Source organism: Diplotaxodon limnothrissa, linkage group LG6 (assembly GCF_057381915.1).
Source record: "Diplotaxodon limnothrissa isolate DT_005_m linkage group LG6, D_limnothrissa_male_GT1.1, whole genome shotgun sequence".
In the NCBI taxonomy this organism is placed as follows: domain Eukaryota; kingdom Metazoa; phylum Chordata; class Actinopteri; order Cichliformes; family Cichlidae; genus Diplotaxodon; species Diplotaxodon limnothrissa.
This window is the reverse complement of record NC_140601.1, coordinates 27,002,002-27,021,343: the sequence shown is the minus strand read 5'-3', so window position 1 is coordinate 27,021,343 and position 19,342 is coordinate 27,002,002. Positions and strand designations below refer to the sequence as shown.

Below are 19,342 nucleotides of genomic sequence, written 5' to 3'. Positions count from 1 at the left end.
CTGCTTCATATTACAAGTTAAAAAATAATGTCATAAACTTATATCTGGAATTGGGTTTTCAGAAGCAGTAAAAGCAGCACTTCTTAAGCACACCTGATTATTCACCTGTGAAGATTGTGGGTAGGTATGATGTTAGCTTAAATCTTAAGTCGCAAGTAACATTTTCTTATTTTAAGCATTTTCTTGTTGCTGTGTGACTGTTGTACAAGTTAAAAGAAATACTTGTTATTTTATTTTATTGTATTTTATTGATGTAATTGTGGTTTTTAAGTTATCGGTTGATTGTCTGTAGATCGATGGTTGGATGTGTTGTGTTGTTTTTATCTGTGGACCCCAGGAAGAATAGTTATCGCTGCGGTAACAACTCATGGGAATCTGAATAAAGAAAGAATAAAGACTGAAATTATTATACTTCTTCTTCTTCTCATAATGATAATGATAATATTAATAAAAGTACTTTGAAAGTTGAAAAATTCAAACAGAAGACCAAAAATAAAATTAAAAGTATACAGATCAATTTTTAGACTCAAAATTCAAAAGTCATGCAAAACATCTATCCATGTCTATAAATATTACATGTAAATACAAATTTTTACAGCAGCACAAACAGAAAAGCTGCCAAACCTGTTGTACGACTTTTTGTTTTCTTTTTGCTAAAAATCTAAGCAGCACCTATTGAAGTATGTATTACACACTGGGGATTTTAGACTTCGTTAGTTAGTTGGTTATTAGCTTATTGGTGATGCAGTGCTCGGCGCTGTCACCTGTTTCGACCCTTCTTGGGCTTTCTGCCTAGAGTGTTTGTCCTGCCCAAGTTGAAATCTTTTTTGGATTCCTCCATAAGTCCAGTTCACCCCCTATCAGATGAAATATTCTCCAGCACACCTTGGCTCTACTTTTAGTGTAGTACATGCACTTATACTTGGAATGACAGGTATTGCACAAATTTATGAGCCCTATTAAGAACCCCATGAAGACAGAAATCCAATATAAACATATCTGAGACACGTGGTGACCTCGGCTTATGCTTGTTGCTTTTTTAAAGATTATTCTTCTTTGATTTGTTTGCAGTATTTCTTTCATTGTTTAAGCTTGATCATTCTGTATTCACTATTGACATTTATAATATGACATTTCTTCTCTTAAATGACACCTGTCAGTACTTCTTCAATGATCAAGCTATGTTTTAAATGAACAATAGAAACAAATAGTTGCAGTGTTGCAGACAAACAACACGTTGGGTGTTATTAATCCCCCGAAGATTAAATCCTGTTCTACGTTGATCTGCGAGTGTGGCATGCTGTCTTTAGCTTCAGGGCTGTACAAACATTTTTCTGCTCACATGCTTCGGGAGCTCGGCCTCTCCGTGTGGTATTATGCCTCAGATCTCAGCCTCCACTTATCATCTGTGTGTAAAGAGGCTTGCCTTAGAATAACATGCGCGTGTGAACATTTGCATCAGGACACCAGATGGAGATCAGTCGTTTCCAGTATCCCACTCCTTTTGACAATATAGGGTTGGTTCCTCTTATCTCGTCACTTTTTTTTCCTAATGATAAATTACTTTATCTTAGCTATAAAAAAGAAAGGCACACCTTAGACATGTTGCATTCACACAGGATATAAGATACAGTAGAAGTGACTCAGAATAGGCTGGTGCGCCGATATTAGTCATTTTATATGATGCATTTTAATTAAAATTGTGTGCCGCTACAGTTTCTTAGCACTGTGCAGCTTTTTCCATTCGAGATCTAGAAATGTTTTTCGTTTTAGGTACCAGCGTCTCTGCGTCTTCATTTAACATTTAGCAATGAGCAGAGTAGAGTATGTGTTTGGCTCTCCCTTATTAGTTGATGTTATCTGAACTATACAGAAATGACAATGGCAGAACAGAAACGGCTGCAAACATAGGGAAGCAATAGTCAGACGAGAAGAAAAATAATTTCCTGCTGCTTACACACTTGACAACAAAACAATAGTATTCCCACTCCTAATTGTATTAAAATACTTCAGATGTTTTAATCTGCATCCATTGGAAATTGTGTCCATGTCAGCTTAAGGAAGTGAGCATGACTGAGGGTTGGTTTTGACCTGAAATGTCTGCAGAATCTAAAATTCAGCAGAGCATTAAATATTATTTGCAATGTTGTAGCCAAAGTGGGATTTAATCTTAGATCCTAGCTTTTTATCTTTGAGTACAAAACAAACAAATAAATAAATAAATAATTAAAACTTAAAAATGGTTTTCTTTGATTTGGATAGAATTTTTTTTTCTTCTCTTTCACCTACCTTTTCTGCATTTTGATGGCAAAACAATCACTCACAATGCCCTAATGTTATTAACATGATTTGCTGTGCAGAGTTTTCCACAGTGCCATCAATAGAAAATGGTCATCGTCAATTTTAACAGGGTTGATACATTTGTCTTACTATGACACTGGAAATATATCTGTTGCGTATATCTAAAGTCTCAATTATTTTAAATCCATTCATTTATATATAAAATAGAAACGGTCTTGATCATCCCTGTCTTAATGTGACTTAAAATCAGGAGCAAATGTAAGACATTTCAGCAAAACACCACTCAAATTAAACCACTTAATCATTGTGATTAATGTTAATGTAAAATTAATATTAATTAATTTTCTTAACTGATGCTCCCATGATATCTCCAGATACAGTAGGGTAGTATTTTGTACTATGCAAGATACCAGTAAAACTCACCTGAACATGGTAAATATACAGCACAGCAATAATAATTCACCATATTTAGGCATTAGCTAAGCATAAGAGTTAATTTCTTACTTATAATGACTCGAGATTTGTATCCTTATCTCTCCACAGGTGCTAGAAACATTAGTGAGCTTGGATGTGTGAGATAAAGTGTAATACAAAATCATGATTCTATGGGAAACACCAAAACTTTGACTGTCAACACTATGCGAAAGCAAACGGAGGCTGCTGGGATCAGGGCGGTTGAACTCAGCATGGTGGCTCGGGGGGTGAAACTAATATCATTGAAAATAAAGGCTGTGAGTGCTAGCTTTGGACCGGATGTCGACTGTCCAGCAGAGATGTACCTGACTTTGCACTTTTCTCCTCATCCAATGGAGCCTCTTCATTTTACAGTGTGTTAAAACAAACAGCTTTCCATTTTACAGCACACGTATCAGCCGAGAGATAGCAAACCCGTTTGGCCTCTACAACGTCAAACAAAAGCAAAACAGGTTGTTGCTGTTACCTTGCCATCGGGACATTTGGTACTCTGTTTGGTAACCTGACAGGGGAATATCTGTCCTCCATCTGTCACCCATCTCCTCCCACTGCCGGTTTTCGTAAACACTCCCCTTTGCTTACGAATCAGTGGTGTGAGATTGAGCTCCACCCTTTTTTTGCCACTAGGCCAATCGTAAGACAACAAACATATGTAAATGGTGAGGCGATTAGAAGATGCAGATGAAAGCCAGCATAGCGGGGAACAGGTGTCACTAGTCACCTGAGCCCCAAGGGTATCTATTGTCTCCTGGGTATACAGACAATGGTTCTCCAGCAAACTATCCGAGTGTCAACAGTGATGCTGGTGGCGAGGGAAAAATAAGGTTTAGTTTTCTGGATATGCTGTTTTACCGTACATGCAATCAGGCCAAATCGTTTGATTTAAATATGCAACCACAAGCTGACTGAAAAGCAATTGTGCAAAATATAGAGATGACATTTGGCCTCGAGCAGATGTGAGACTGTTGGGTGTGGAAATTTTCAAGTGGAATGTGGATCCCAGTTCTTGACAGACAACATACCACAGCTTTCCAGTGAGTCAACGTGACGATGATGCAGCATATACCATCGTACGAGCAGGGCCCAAACGTGACGTCAAATCACACTTTAGTTCTCTTTATGATATGCCATAAACACAGTCCTAAAATAAGTCCAATAATTATTTATGTTATTTATCTTTTGATGGCTTACTTTGTGTCCTGGCAAAGAGACATCCCTCTAATATGCAAACAGATAGATAGTACAGTAGGTAACCATCACACGAGTAATACTTGTGCTGCATGCACAGTCCATAAAATTAAACCTTTATGACTTAGTTTTAATCATGTCTTTACTTCTCTGTTAAAATCAGCCGAGTATTATGAGGAAAACTCACTTAACTTCCTTCTGTCCTATCATGATGTTACCTTTTAGCTTTTATAGAAAGACCTTTTTTATTGTTTATTGTGCAGAACACAGAAGTATACCACATATATGAATTGGAACTTATGGGTTAGCATGACTGTTACTCTCTTTTACTCAGCATACCTTAGAGTAGTGCTTTCACAACACAATGATACAGTAAGGAAGTGAGTGAGTGTATATGACTTGCTGTAATTTACAGTCTAGATTAGATAACGGGCCCTTTTTACTAACTTCAACACTTTGCAACAAAATACAAAACTGTTTATCTGAGTTTATCAGCCCCCACAACTTTCGCTAAACAATCTTTTTGCTGTGAGGCAGCAGTGCTGATCACTGCACCTCTTGTTTTAAAAACTTAGAGTAACAATGATGTGAAACTTGAGTTTTGACTCACACCCTATGCTGCAACCTAGACACATCATTAGTGGTGTAACCTCTGGTTTTTCAGGTCTTTCAATATGATCCGCCCTTGTCTAGACAACTCAGTCAGGGGTAACCAGTCCCAACTTGTATAAAGGTAGCTTGTGGGTTCACCCTTTTGGTCCACAACAATCTTGGTGTCTTTTCAGCTGCATCAGTGATGTGCCTGATGGCTATCTTGCTGTGCAGTTCCCTGATCCCCAGTAGCTTGATAGACCTGTAGAGTGGCTCTCTGGAAAACTGTTGGCTGCTGACCTCATTCGGGGAGGAATGTAAGCTTCCCTCTTCCTCTCAAATGCCACTGACATCCCATCTTCCCAGCGAGCAGTCAACTCCAGGAGGACTACCTGCCTCGATGGCTCTGTCATTAGAAGAATGTTAGGCCTGATGACAGTCACACCTATCACCTGGTTCATTGTCTGCTCCCCTCCACACCCTGTCGCATCTCAGCCGTTCTGCTCAAGTGGGTTCCCTCAACACCTGCTTGGATCACTGCCTGGACCACCCAGCTTCTGTCTTTCCCTGGTGTTCTTGAGTATTGACAAGTCCTGCCTATCCTGTCACTACCAGCAAACTGTGCCACAGCCACTCATTAATCTGATCAACAAACTCTTTACGATAAATTTACAACACAACAATACCAACAACACTCTGGAAATTAAGCCAACTGAACACAAAAATAAAAACTAAATAAGATAAAAACAAATGAAAAATAAGTCTCATACCACAGAACAAATAGTGTCATAAACTGATGGTGTTTTCCTAAATATTTCCAGTTTGCATCTTTTATTTCTTTTTGTCATTTTCAGTTTTCATCTCCTCCCCGACTATAGAATTAGATGCCGAAAGAGGCGCAGGCTTCATCAGGCTGTTACTTAACAAGTCTTCATGGTCTCTGTCATTGGTTTATATACTTGCAGTGTGTCTTAATTTTTCCATGAAGTGGACTATATCAGTTGGATGAATTATTCTAGTTGCTATTAAAGATACAGCACCTCTTCCTTAGTGACCAGCACTAGTGTTCTCTGCACCCTTTTAATACACAGAGGAGAACCAGAGTTATGTAGGAGGGTTATTAGATTTATGAGGGGATGTGTTTTGGTTGTTCTTGTTTATTAGTGTGTCGGGCCATCTTGGACTCTTCAAACAGTGCTGCACTTTCTTTCCTTTTCTTTAATGACTTAGGCTGAATTATGCATGTGTACTGCTTGACCACAGGGCATTAAGGATAATGCGTTTGGCCATTTATCTTTAATGGATATCCATATGCATATGGGTAAATAGAGAGCAATTCCACTCGGAAATTCTCAGTACAGAGATGAAAAAAAAAGAGTTTATTTTCAAACTTAATTTTTGTCCATTAAGATGACAAGACAAGAATATAAACCACCAACTCAAGTCCCATTAGTAAACTCTTTGCAGAATTAGGACAGCCATTAAGTTCCCGGTGAAAAATAAGCATTAGAGTACATGGATGCATTATTCTCTGCTGTGCTGTAACCGAATCAAAAAGCTGCCCCTGTCTGTTGTAATGAATAGAGGGTATTGGCTTTTCTTTATTTAAGTGTTTTAAACCACATGTCTCTCTGTAAAAAAACAAAACAAAACCCAACAACAGGTGAAATGACGCTTATTTGAATGTGATAAAAATGATTTGTTTATGTTTGCTTAAGGACACAAAGTTCCCCATTGTTCTCTGGAAAAATACAAAGAATAGAATTGCTGGATGAGAGTTTAATGGTTATTAGCTGCAGCACTATTATACACTGTGTGTGCTTATTTTATTGTGTTTGGAAAGTAATGGCAGCATTTCTAGGCAACAAAAGAAAAACAGGGTCAACAGACATCCATTGTATGTTGTGTTAAATAATTAGCCCTGGCAGTGAAGGGCAAACATTCAGCCAGGTGATCAGCTTCACATTTAAATGCTTTAAACGTCCACTTGAAAAAAGAATTGGGCTCGAGGATGAAAGATTTTTTTTCCCGACTATTATAAGTCTCCCTATGTTCATCATCAGGGGTTTTTCTTCAAATTACAACCTTATAAAAATGGTATTAGTGAATACGTCCATTGTGGATCCTCTTTAATTAATACACCTCACTCAGAAACCTTCAAAAATAGCTCAGGTTGTTCTTTGGTCTAAGTACAAGTGTCCCCAGGGTTGAAGGTGCTTGTGTTATGAGGTATGTTGTGTATGATATAATTTTAATCATCACACTAGGGCTGTGTAGTACTTACAAACCTACTGTCAGCTTCTTCTTATTCACAGATGGATACTGTTTCTGATGCAACCCCCGAGGGACTTGTGTCTCCTCCTGAGATTGAAACACAATGGAAATTTCTGGCACAACTTCACCTATTGCTAAGTTTGTGGAGAAGAGCAGAAGAGGTTGGTTGAAGCTACAGCAACAACTTTATTACTTGACCAATGCAGATGTCGTCATCCCAGAATTGAACCAGGGATATTTCCCTTGAAATGTGTAAACCATTACACTACAGAGGCTCTCAATGTAATGGTTACACTATTTTTTCACCTGTGAGAAGTTTATGGAGTTTATTGCACTGCATTTCCTGAGACTAGAGTACTTCAGCACCACATTCATACATGCTATCTCTTTTTTAAAAATGAGCCAAGGGAGACATTAGAAATATTTCCTTTTTTGTATTTTATTAAAAAAATACCAACACAACCGAAAAGGAAAAAAAAAAAGATATGTGCATTTAACAAAGAGAAGAAGATATACATACATTCTGAGTTGAATGAGAACATTATGCTTTGTGTACAGTCGTGCTGTATGTGCCTCAATCCCACAATCAAAACAAAACATCACAGTAAAAGAAAAAGAAAAATAAGTTATCTGATTCACGGCTGTATTGAAAAAGCAAAGGAGTAAGGAATAATAAGTTTCTTCAGTGCTGCTGTGTAAACCTTAAAATGCTAATAAGAGTTCTCAGGTGTGGTGACTTGTCCGGGAAACTGAGCAGCGTACGCAAAGGTTTGACTGACATAACTTAAATAACAGCTGCACGACGTAGAGGTTAGCCCACCTCTATTAAAACACCTCACTTAACATGTAGTAAGTACCACATTCACAGCCAGCAGACAACAATCAAAAACCGTAGCTCTCATATTTCCATAAATAAATAAAATAATCTATTACCTATTTACAGTGTTTCTCGATTAAAATTTACAAACGTAAAAAGACGACACCAAGATATATTTACAGAAAATATATACAGAAACAGTTCATAGAGCTGTGTAAGAAATCATCTACAATCACTTTTACCTTAATTATCTTCATAGCAAGAAACAGAAAAAAAAGAAGAAAAAAGGATTTTCAAGCATTTTCTTCATTTTGGTTAACTTCAGAAAACGTAGCAGCTTTGGTGATTTACAGTGTAAACCATATGTAATCCACCACACTCATATCTTATGGATTCAAACAGAAAACATTAGAGATGACGGCAATATAAATGACTGACTGTCAAACTCTGTATGCAGGATAACAGAAGGCTATATATGATGCTGTGAAGACTATCAGTGGAGTGCGATTACTAAGGCATTTACTGTATGTGCATCCATAAACTTCACTAACCTAAAAGAGTGTGACTGGAAGGCTTACGGGAGTGTTAAGACAACATGGTTTAGGCTTTTCAAGTTAAGCTCGTAAATCGGCACCTAAAGGTGTTGTAACAATCTGTATCTTTTTTTTATCTATGTTTTTTAGGCATAAAAAACATAGATAGCATCAAAAGAATCACGGCTCCAGGACTAAGAACATCATCTACTGAAACTATCCAATAGTCCTTCATTTAGTAATAATTTAGTGGTCGGACTGCTTTATGCCCTATTTTCCTAAGTTTCAAAGATTGTTTCCTTTTCTTTCAACCCTTTTGCAGGCTTGGACGGCACAGTGCTGAGGTCAGAGACATAAGCCACACAATGAGGTCAACGGAGAAAGGGAATGATGTTGTTAAGCAGCGGTTCTTGTTTCCAGCACTTCAAATAAAACGAGTTTTTTCTTCATTGGCAGGTCAAGCCATATCCGTGTCATCCATGCTCAGCATTTGCCGCTGGAAAAAAAAGGAGCAACATCGTATGAGCAAAGCTTTCAAACTGATTAATTAATCTTTTTTTTTTTTAGAAACAATATTTCTAAAATGGTTTTAGGTTAAGATACCTCAGGATACACGTAGCCGTCAGAGCCATTCCTGCAGATGTGTAACTCATCCTCGGTGGTTTTCTGGTACACGGGGTTGTCAAAGTGAATGGTGTTGGTGTTCTTCCTATGCCAGTGTCTCCAGAGGTACATTGCTCCAAATACCAGAAGAGCCAAAATCACTGCAGAAGAGAAGAGTTACAATGCCATTCAATGAAAAAGAGAGCAGATTAAGTATCCTTGAGTAAGTGAGCAGGTTTAAGATATCATGTTTTGTTTCACAGAGAGCTGTGAAGAGCTAAAAAGTAGGACTTACTCAGTGGCAACACAACGTAGAGAGCAACAGGGTGGGAAGGTGGGGCTTCTTCAGGCTGCACGGCTGCTTGTCTGTCACCTGCAAAAGCAGAAAATAAATGTTTTCTTCATACAGTCTCTTAAAAAACGATAACATCTTATTTGACATGAGCCAGAAGACAGTTAGCTTAGCGTCACACCCAGTGGAGTGAGTCTAGGAAGTTAGCCATAAAATTACCCATAAAGATATAACTCAACATCATATCACCCAATAAATAAATATCATTCAATAAAACTACTACTGGTCATTTCAACCAGGCAGTAAGTAAGTAGTTAGCTTTCTGTTGTTGTAACAGTTGTAACAGTGCCAGTATACAGTAAATGTCAAAATAATAAATTCTATTTTGGCAAAAGTTAGAAAAATACATACATACAATATGATACCAAAAGCAGCATCAGTGTTTTTGGCCACAATTTAAAAAAAAAATCATAAATAGGATGAGAACAATAATCTGAGTGTCTAAAAATGTAAAGAAAGTTTCTGTACCTTGAGCAGTGACGGCAGGCTTCTCTGTTTTCTGATTAGGCTGCACAGCAGAGGTAGTTGTGGGTTTCTTGGTGGTTGTAGTTGTGGTCGGGTCTGGCTGCCTGGGTGTAGCAGGATCTGTGGGCCCTTTTGGTGGGAGCGGAGCAGCAGTTTTGGGAGGCGCAGCTGTGCTTTCTGCAAAATAAAAATAAAGGGTTTAATTTCAGGATTTGATGTCAAATTCTATCTTTTTTAGTAACAAGAGGAGCGGACGTTTACCTGCCACGCATTTCTTCATGTCAGGTCCCAGGACCATGCCATCAGGACAGGCACAGGTGTATCTGGGAGACTGTGGGTCGTTCTGAGGGGCAGGTAGGCACAGGAACTCACAACCTCCATTCGTGCACCAGTTCGAACCTAAAATAAAACAGGGAAGGCATTAGAAAAAAAGATTCTAATTTCACAGATTATTTTTTAATATCTCTAATGTACAAATGTTTCCTTACTGGCTGGCTGCTTCAGGTTGTGGTGCAGTATGATGTCTTCTGGCTGGCCCAGGTCGTTTGCCAGCTCAGTGATGTCGCTTCCTGTCAAGCGGTTGGCACTAAACACAGCAGCGTTGTTCATGTCTGTCCAAAATACTTTCTCCTGTTTTTAGAAAGAAATACAACTTGAGTTAAACCGATTAAGAATTAGTGCGGTGCTCAACAATTGAAGCTCTGGCTTTGTATGTTAAACCATTTCAGATAAAAACCCTCCGTGAACTTTGTTAGACTTGGACTGGCTGGTTTTAGCAATTTAAGAAAACAACTAGTGTTGCCAATAAGTCAGGCAGATTTGTGGTTCCCGTCCTGCAATCATTACCAAAAGGATTCATCCTTAGTGGCAGTTTAATCAAATAACAACAATCCCTTTGACCTTACTGAGTCATAGTTAATCTGGGAATACACTGCCTTCATCACTAACCTCAAAGACTGTCAGGGAGAGTGGGTGGGAGAGTTTTTCCTCATTAATAATGAGACTGTGTCGGGCCCCTCCATTCACATCGATGCTGGAGAGAGAGTGCAGCTTGGAGTCCACCCAGTATAGACGTTGGTTGACCATGTCTGGTAAGAAAATGAAACACACAAATAATAGTTTTGACTACGATATTTTCATTACACAGTAAATAAAAATCACTGCTAAAAATGCATTCAGGAAGCTGTGCTTACCCAGGGTGATGCCATTCGGCCACACAATGTTGTCTTTTACTAAAGTAGTGCGATCTGCACCGTTCAGCCCACTCTTCTCAATCTTAGCTTCTTCACCCCAGTCTGTCCAGTACATCAAACTAAAGAGGACACAGTAAAGAAATCATGAGGCTAAAGACAAAACGCACCAGTTCATGTCAAACTATAATAATACATTTTATTTATAGGCGCCTTTCAGACCCTCAAGGTCACCTTACAAAAACACATGAGCAATAGCAGCAAAAAATATATATTAAATATGGTAAAATAAAATTTAGACATAAACAGTCATAAAAGTATAAAGGCAAATATAAAAACTGGGCAAGGTAAAAATGGACTCAGACAGATCAGGTGTATGCAATTCTAAATAGATGAGTCTTGAGACGTGATTGAAAAGTGGTGAGACAGTGTGTGGTCCGGAGAGCAAGTGGAAGTGCATTCCAAAGTCTCGGGGCAGAACAACTAAAGGCTCTGAGTCTAATGGTAGTCAGGCGAGCAGGTGGAACTGACAGAAGGGAAGCTGAAGAAGAGCGGAGTGTACGGAGGGGTGAGTATGTATGGAGAAGATCGGATAGATATGGAGGAGCAAGGTTATGAAGCGCTTTGAAAGTGAGAAGCAGGATCTTGAAATTGACACCGAGGTAAATTGGAAGCCAATGGAGCTGTTTAAGAACAGGTGTTATATGTTCAGTGGATCTAGTGACATTAATCTAAGGAAACGTACTCGCTGTGATGTCTGTTTAAACACTTACTTGTTTACTGGATCGACTGTGATGGCTCGTGGCTTGTCCAGGTCCGTTGCGATCAGGGTCTTCCTCATACCGCCATCCGTTGTTGCTACAGAAATAGTCTTCAAAACACTGTCAGTCCAGTAGATGTTGCCATGGATCCAGTCCACCGCAATGCCCTCTGGGGCCTCTATCCCACTTTCAACCACCACATTGTGGTGAGAGGAATTGCCAGCCACATCTATCATAGAGCTGTTTGGAGGAAGGCAAGAGTGGAGAGATTAATTTCATCTTCATCATGGTTCTTGAATGAGAGCCACTCCATACTATGCAAAATGAAGCAAGAAACTCATAAAGAAATGTAAAAAAGAAAGGACACAGATAAAGATTCTTACCTGTAGATTTTCTTCAGAGACAGGTCAGACCAGAAGATCATCTTGTTTGGCATATCCATGTCGAGAGCCACTGCGTTCTTCAGCTGTGGGATCACACGCACGTACTCGCTGCGGTCCACTGTCAGCTTCCTCACCTCGTGTTTGATGGTGAAGTACAAGGTGGGCACTGAGCCTGGTGGAGGCAGAGGAGGACAGTTCGGTTAAACTTGCTTGTCTTGTCTGAAGGTTGCGTCACAGGATCAAGCGTTAAGTGGGTTTAAGTGGGCTTTCTTTCTAACATTACCTGATTCAGCCTTGCAAGTTTTGGTCGCAGGGTCAATCATATAGCCCTCTTCACAATCACACTTGTAGCTGCCTGGCAAGTTGATGCAGATCTGAGTGCAAGTGTCTGGCTCAGCACATTCGTCAATGTCTGCAGAATTGAAGAAGTTGGCTCATTTGTTTGTTTCTATTGTGCACATTGTTAAATGACATGTTTACGATCTGTCTGGTTCTTAAGAGGCAGAATTTTAAATGTCTCCGTCCGCTCACCTTCACAGGTTTTGTTGTCCGCCTTCAGCCTGTATCCAGCAGGGCAGGAGCAGTTGTAGCCAATCTTCAGATCGTTGCAGTAGTGAGAGCAGCCGCCATTTCCGGTCAGACACTCATTGTTGTCTGCAGAGACAAACAGGCAAAAAGCTTTCAAATAATATTCACGACAACCAAATCCTTAGCTGACCGGGAATTTACTCATTCAAACCACAAGCTATGTAGGTCAAGTCAGGTATTCTAGTCATATTTCCCTACAGGCTGGCAGCCATGAATGTGTACAAGATGACTTCACTTACCACACTCTTTCGCTGGTTCATCAGACCCGTCCTTGCAGTCGTTCTGCTTGTTGCACACTTTCTCCGTGTCGATGCACTCCCCACTGCGACACTGGAACTTGTTTGGGCCTTCACATACTGTGGAAGAGACCAGGGGAGTATGAATGAGACCGCAATGTAATCATGTGGGACTTTCTTTCTTTTCAAGAAAGAAGCTTTTGATTACAGTTTGTGGGTGAAACTGAATGAAATCTTTTTACCTGTATCACATTCAATCTCATCAGTGAGGTCCCCGCAGTCAGCACGTCCATTACATTGGAGGCTTTTGTTAATGCAGGTGCCGTCCTTACACTGGAACTCATCTGAGCGGCAAGTGGAATGAGCTGGAAGAGAAGGAAGAAGGTAAATGAACGAAAACACAAAAAGAGAGATGGAGAGAGAGAGTAATGGAATAGAGATTAGAATAAGAAGAAACATAATACCAGTACCTCCAGAAAATATTTACTGTCAGTCTCCATTAAAAATGTAATGTGCAGGTTGGCTTTAACAATAAAGAAATTTTTAAAAACTCACTGCAATTAGCCTCGTCCGAACGATCCTGGCAGTCGAACCCTCCGTCACACTTCCAGTTGCCAGGGATACAGTCCCCATTCGCACACTGGAACTCGTGAGGTCTGCACGTCTTCTCTGGCTTCCTTCCTTCACAGTTCTGGGGCCACTCGTCAGACCCATCGGAGCAGTCTCTGTCTCCATCGCAGCGCCATATCGCAGGCACACACATTGAGTTGTTGCATTGGAAGGAGCGAGAGTTACAGGTGGGTTTGGGACAGGACGCCTCATCTGAGCCATCTGAGCAGTCGTTGTCGCTGTCGCAAACAAAGCTCTTGGATATGCACTGGCCATTGGCACAACGAAACTCACGGTCGTCACACTGCTTGGCCGCTGTGGTGAAACATGAGAGGAGGATAGGAGTTAGAAATCGATCAATTATGATATCAATAACAACACTTATTACATATTTATTTATATGTATTAACTAGACTTCAGGATTATAAATACACTACTAGTATTAGCTTTTTTTTTAAAGATTACTTGACTTTAAGTCTGTTCTTCAAATCCCTTTTGAGATATTATTATTATACATTGAACAAAATTCATTCTTGCCAAAAACACTTTCAGTTAGTCGTGTCTTGTTTGTGGATGCTTTAGCATGAACTTTGAGGTGTAGAAAAACTCGGCTCTGGTAGAAAACTTACTGCAGTTTTTCTCATCAGCGCCGTTAGTACAGTCGGCTTTGCCGTCACATTGCCAGTCTTTTGGTATGCACTGGCTCGTGGGATCGCCACAGTTGAACTGCGAATCCCGACAGATTTTGACTCCTGAGGAGAGAAACATGAAGCGTGACTCATTTCACGTGACCACAGAGAGACACAGCTTTTTGCTATTATGTCGTAAAGCTTAACAATCATTTACTTGTAGAAGCTGCAGTGACTTTGTTAATGTGTTTCTGATTCCCTGTGGTGACAGTTTGATCCAAAACTTTTTTTTAATTTGAATTATAAGTTAGTGAACTTTCTGTTTTTTTTAAATATTTTCTAAATATTAAAAAATTATCAGGAAATTGGTCAGTCAAGCATAAAAAAACCTCAAGAATCCCAAGTGTAAGGTGTAGCTGATATGTGATAACATACCGCAGCTAGCGGGCAGCTCATCACTTCCATCACCACAATCATCAGTTCCATCACAAATCCACCTGCGGGTGATGCACCTCCCATTTCCGCACTTAAACTGATTGGCGTTGCATATGTAGGCTGCATCTGTGAAAGACAAAAATCACAACTGGAGTTCAGTGTGACGTGAGGACAAACTGCCACCCTGGTTTACATTCAATATCACCAGATCTTCTTATCAGCACTCATCAATTAGCTCACAGCTTATTGGCCCTAAAAAATGTTATTACTGTGCTGTTGAATGACTGAAAAATACACACGGAGGGAAAAAATTACAACTGAAGGCCACTGAAGTTCAGACAAACAACGGTGTAAAAAAGAAAACAAATCCAAATGTGCTAACAAAGGAAATTTGTTAATGTGTTACTCAGAGTCAAAGACAGTGAAGTACGGATAAGTGATGCTGTAAAAAAGGGAGAGAAAAAACAGGTTTTTCTTATTGCTTCACTCAGGAAATTAACAAATTAAGTTATTGACACTGTGTCTCATGTTAGAACTAATCAAAGTGACTTCAATATAAAGTATTTGGACAAAGAATTATTCCCCCGAAGTCATTCACATGCAAGGCCCAGTTTTTACAAACTTAGTCAAAAGATATAGACAAAAACAGAAAATGTATTCAGTCTCGTTTCTCTCTTCAGCAAAGAGTTGTTTATCTGGGTAAATACCCTGGTTTATGTGGCTTAAACGTGTGCCACATCAGATGTGTACAGATGGACCATGGCAAAGCATCGTTTCATGTAGGAGACAAACGTTTCACTACTGTGTTTAAAAGTTTAAAGCTTTGCAACCTTAAACTGACCATGGTTTCTTTCAGGCTCACAGGTCGCGGCGGTCACCTCAGTGAAATAGCCATTAAAAAAAGCCGGACACTGCCCCAAATATGTGTCATCCTCCATCCCCTCCTGAGTGCCTGTCCCTCCTGTGACCTGGAGGCTTAGCTTATTGTCAGGCTATCCCTTTAAGACAATAGCATGGGAGGAGTTGAACCATCACACCACCAGTTGCTGATTGGTCCCAAAGTGGCATTCCTCATAACAGCATCACCACAGTGACCCGCAGATGGAGGCGGAGGCTCTAAACAGAAGAAATTCTGTCATCCCAGAAGTGTAAATGAGTGATGACGCGTTACAAAAGAAACAGAACAGGTCTGACTGATTACGATAAGTTGGTGCGGATGGTTATAGCACAAAGAGAGGATGCTTTCTCAACACTTGATATGTGGCCAAGGGTTGCCTCCCTGCTTTTCTGGCACTGTGAAAAGTAACACTGAATTGAGAAATGTACTGTATTTCTTGTCTTGCTATTTTAGCAACATTTAGTTGAGTCTCAGTTTCCCTTAAAGGGGGGAAAAAAACGCTCTGCATGTCCACTTCTGACACAAACGTAGGATGAAGCCTGGCAAACAGCCAGCAGAGGTTCCAGGAACAGACTTTCCAAAACATACTAAAGAACTAACGCACATAGAGCACGTTATTCAGTGCTCATTTTACATCTACAGCAAACTTTAAAGAACTCGCACTCATTTCCCCTTTATGAAGCAGCCATTTAAATTGAATCCACTGAAAAAAAAGGAGGAACCAAAGCAGGTTAAAAGCTGCTTCTTCCCGATCTTTAAACTTTCAACCTCGTCCCCATGGGTGGAAAATATAAACTTCCCAAGCCTATGTTTTCATTTTCCACTGCTAATGTTTCCCACAAGTCTCTTTAGTCTCTCATTAAGACTGCTAAGTAAAATGAGGTTTCCATGAACTCTTTACCGTAAGTCTTTCTCAGAGACAAAATTAAAGTTTGCACCTGGCTGATGACAGTGATATACTGGTAAGTTCTCTCCGTTTTGTGTTTGACATTTTTAGACCTCAATGTTCAAAAATTCCCCAACGGTTCGTGGCCTCGTTTGCCACTTTGTTCATAACATGTCATAAAGCAAATTTGTGAACACTGCAGTTTAAATAGAAACTGATCTTTATCACTTTTAGTCAGTTTATAATCTGAAAACTAAGTTCAGAAGTATCACTACTGCATCAAAAACTACCTCTAGTCTATCTAGTCAGCTAGAGCCTTAAAACCTAAGACCACAAACTGCCAGTATGTTTACTAGTTTGAACAGGATGTCAGACAGCTCAGGTAGAGCGTACTTTGTTTCTGCAAGAGAAAGTGCACCCTCCAGTTTCTATTTATACCCACAGTATAAACCTTCAAAGCCACCAGACCTCACACATACAACACTACCATACAAGGCTATTCAGGCACTACCTTAAACACATGCCCGGCCGCTATGGTTCAGTTCAAAATGTAGTAAAGCTGAAGCTTGTCTGACAGCAGAAACTGGCTTTACAGAATCAGTCACAATGCTGAGTGACAACAATCATCCCTTGTGACTACATGAGACTTTGTTCTCTAACAATGCATTGCTGTCTTTCTGTGGTACGTGTCTGCAATATACACACACCAGAAGCCTTCATAAAGAGAAGGTTTTATTTATTCAATCATATACCCAGCAGTTAATTAATAACCAGGATGGATATCCATCACGAGGACCGGCAGCACTCACTTGTGCATTAGGTCTGGATTTATGATGATTAGTCCGGTCATGTAGCTGCACTTTATTGAGTCCAGTGGAGTCATTGCCTGATAAATGAAGACAGTAATGTGCTCGAATGACGTTAGATTGAAACATGCTTTGAACAAGTGCAAGACTTGATAGTGAGGTGGCCATCTGCAGAAGAGCAAAACTTGCAATGCTTTACTTTGTAACCTTCAAATAATTTTAGTATTTTAAGCCTATGAAAAGACTATGTTAATGCGTGAATGATTCCTATACTCTAAAGCTGGAGGTATTTCTAAATGATAAATAGGCAAGACTATAAAGTGTCTCTATTTGTGAGTCACTGCATTGTAAAGGTTTCTTCTCCCATGTAGGAAAACGAAGGCTTTTATTACACACACACACAGACATGCACAGCTATACATACACTAGCAAATATGATGAATGGAAGCGGAAATCTGAAAAGCTCTTGTTGGAGAGTACAGATTTTAGGGAGGGTTAATGAAGCAGGGGGCAAAATTGTGCTGCAGAACATTGATTCCTCCGAGGGAGTTCACTCATTCAGTGACCATGTTTGAGGACGACAATGGTACGATGTAAGGATCAGCCCGAGACTTAACATGGCACAAAAGCCTGAATGCTAATGATATGAGGGAACAATTAAACACGTTTTAAATACTGAATCTTCATTAAATGAATGTTTCATTCCCTTTTTAATGAATGTTAATGTTTCCTCGTGTTAAATATTCAATTTAAGCCAGTTATGGGATATATCCGCCTTTTTATTATCTGCTTTGTTCAGTTAATTCTCTTTAGTTCATATTTGTATTCAAAGGTTTCTGCGTCTCTTCTGGCTCAGTTTCCCCCATTTTGCGTCACAGTGGAAAACGTAGGCTACATCCTGTCTTCTGTGAGGCCTGGAAACCTCTGAGTGTCCAAACTGTCCATTAACATGTACATTAACTCATTCTTTATGCAGTCAGTAAAAGTACTTCGAAGCTATTTCCTCGGATACTTTTCAACAAATGTGCGCAGCTACAGTAAAAATGCAGACTTTCTTGCATCCAATTTCCTGCATCCCGCTTGAAGGAGGAAGCCTCGCCTTTCAGCCGCACCCTCCACCCCTCCCAGCTCCATTCGTTGACAACGGCCTTTTTGGGCCACGCCCACCCGAAACTCAAAGCCGGCCGGCAAGTCGAGCATGGTTGGATGTTCTGTTTCATTTTACAGCGAAACGAACCAATCAAAACGCCGTGCGTACATTCATTCATATATGCAGAAATCGTAAACCACGTTGTGGAATTATCGTCAAAATTATTGACTTGTATATCTTTATGTACCGATACAAAGAATCAGGTTATTACACCTTTCATTAAAAAAAAGAAAAGAAAAAAGAAAAGAAAAGAAAAAAACACGAGAAAGGAAATGCAGTTACCGTGAAATCTATTTCCTTACCTGTTTGAGGCAAACAATGAATAAGCATCAACAGACACCAGCAAGCGGACAGCCCGGCGAGTCCCTTCCAAATCCCAAACATGTCCCGTTTCTTCTTATATTGTCAGCTACAAAATAGAAGTCAGCTGCGCGCACAGATGTGAAAAAAGAAGGAAGAGTTCGCGGTTGTATCTGTGCGTAAAAAGAATCCGGAGGAGACAGAATCACAGAGGAGAGTCACCCAGTGCTGGTCCGTGAATGTCGAGTGTGAGCAAAATATATTAAGGAGCCCGTGTCACATCTCACCACTTTCTATGAGGCTGGCACGAGGGCGGTGCCAAACCAGTGGTGTGATGTTTGAATTTGGCCTTGAGCATTGCTTGGGGGTGGAGCCTGCTGGTTCCATCACTCCACCATGAAAAAGCATAGCTTCCTCCTGTGTGTGTGTGTGTGTGTGTGTGTGTGTGTGTGTGTGTGTGTGTGTGTGTGTGTGTGTGTGTTTTAGAACGTATAATATGTCTGAAAGGAAGAGGAAACTCTGACTGCACAATAAAGTATCTATCTGTAACACATTGATAGCACCTTTTACAAAAAAGCCACAAAATATATCACATGCAGTCTCACTACAGCCAGACTGACTGTGATGATAACACTTTGGTAAATGAAAACAACAAAAAGAGCAAGTGTGAGAGTGTGCTACAACATGTGGAGTTAAATAGTAGCAAGAAAGACACAGTGATGAGAGCCACACACATTTAGAGTGTGGTTGTTGTACAACTTTCAGCCCCCTCCACCACCACCCTTTTATTCAACCTAAATTCCATATTAAAAATTAACCAGACAATTCATGAATGATTCTAACACAAAAATGACTGAAAAAGCAAAATAATGA

The 19,342-nt window shown here is 39.9% G+C and overlaps 1 protein-coding gene across 1 annotated transcript; it reads right to left on the bottom strand.

Moving 5' to 3' along the window:
- Positions 1 to 8,365: 8,365 nt before the first annotated feature.
- Positions 8,366 to 18,710, bottom strand: LOC146630703 (low-density lipoprotein receptor-like). The gene is made up of 18 exons (XM_085354920.1): positions 18,472 to 18,710; positions 14,430 to 14,555; positions 13,995 to 14,117; positions 13,312 to 13,680; positions 12,999 to 13,121; positions 12,760 to 12,876; positions 12,464 to 12,586; positions 12,216 to 12,344; positions 11,933 to 12,104; positions 11,562 to 11,789; positions 10,792 to 10,910; positions 10,547 to 10,686; positions 10,087 to 10,228; positions 9,860 to 9,997; positions 9,602 to 9,775; positions 9,077 to 9,154; positions 8,782 to 8,942; positions 8,366 to 8,674 (listed from the first exon to the last, which is right to left on the bottom strand). The coding sequence occupies exons 1-18, from the start codon at positions 18,551 to 18,553 to the stop codon at positions 8,636 to 8,638; spliced, it is 2,583 nt and encodes an 860-aa protein (XP_085211046.1). The 5' UTR covers positions 18,554 to 18,710; the 3' UTR covers positions 8,366 to 8,635.
- Between the last annotated feature and the right edge of the window lie 632 nt (positions 18,711 to 19,342).

Excerpts from the sequence above, each read along its gene's own strand:
- LOC146630703 (XM_085354920.1), bottom strand. The coding sequence starts at position 18,553 with ATGTTTGGGATTTGGAAGGGACTCGCCGGGCTGTCCGCTTGCTGGTGT. Across the intron at positions 10,687-10,791 it reads GCCGAATGGCATCACCCTGG|ACATGGTCAACCAACGTCTA; the intron begins GTAAGCACAGCT and ends TTTTCTTACCAG. Across the intron at positions 10,229-10,546 it reads TCTCCCTGACAGTCTTTGAG|GAGAAAGTATTTTGGACAGA; the intron begins GTTAGTGATGAA and ends TTCTAAAAACAG.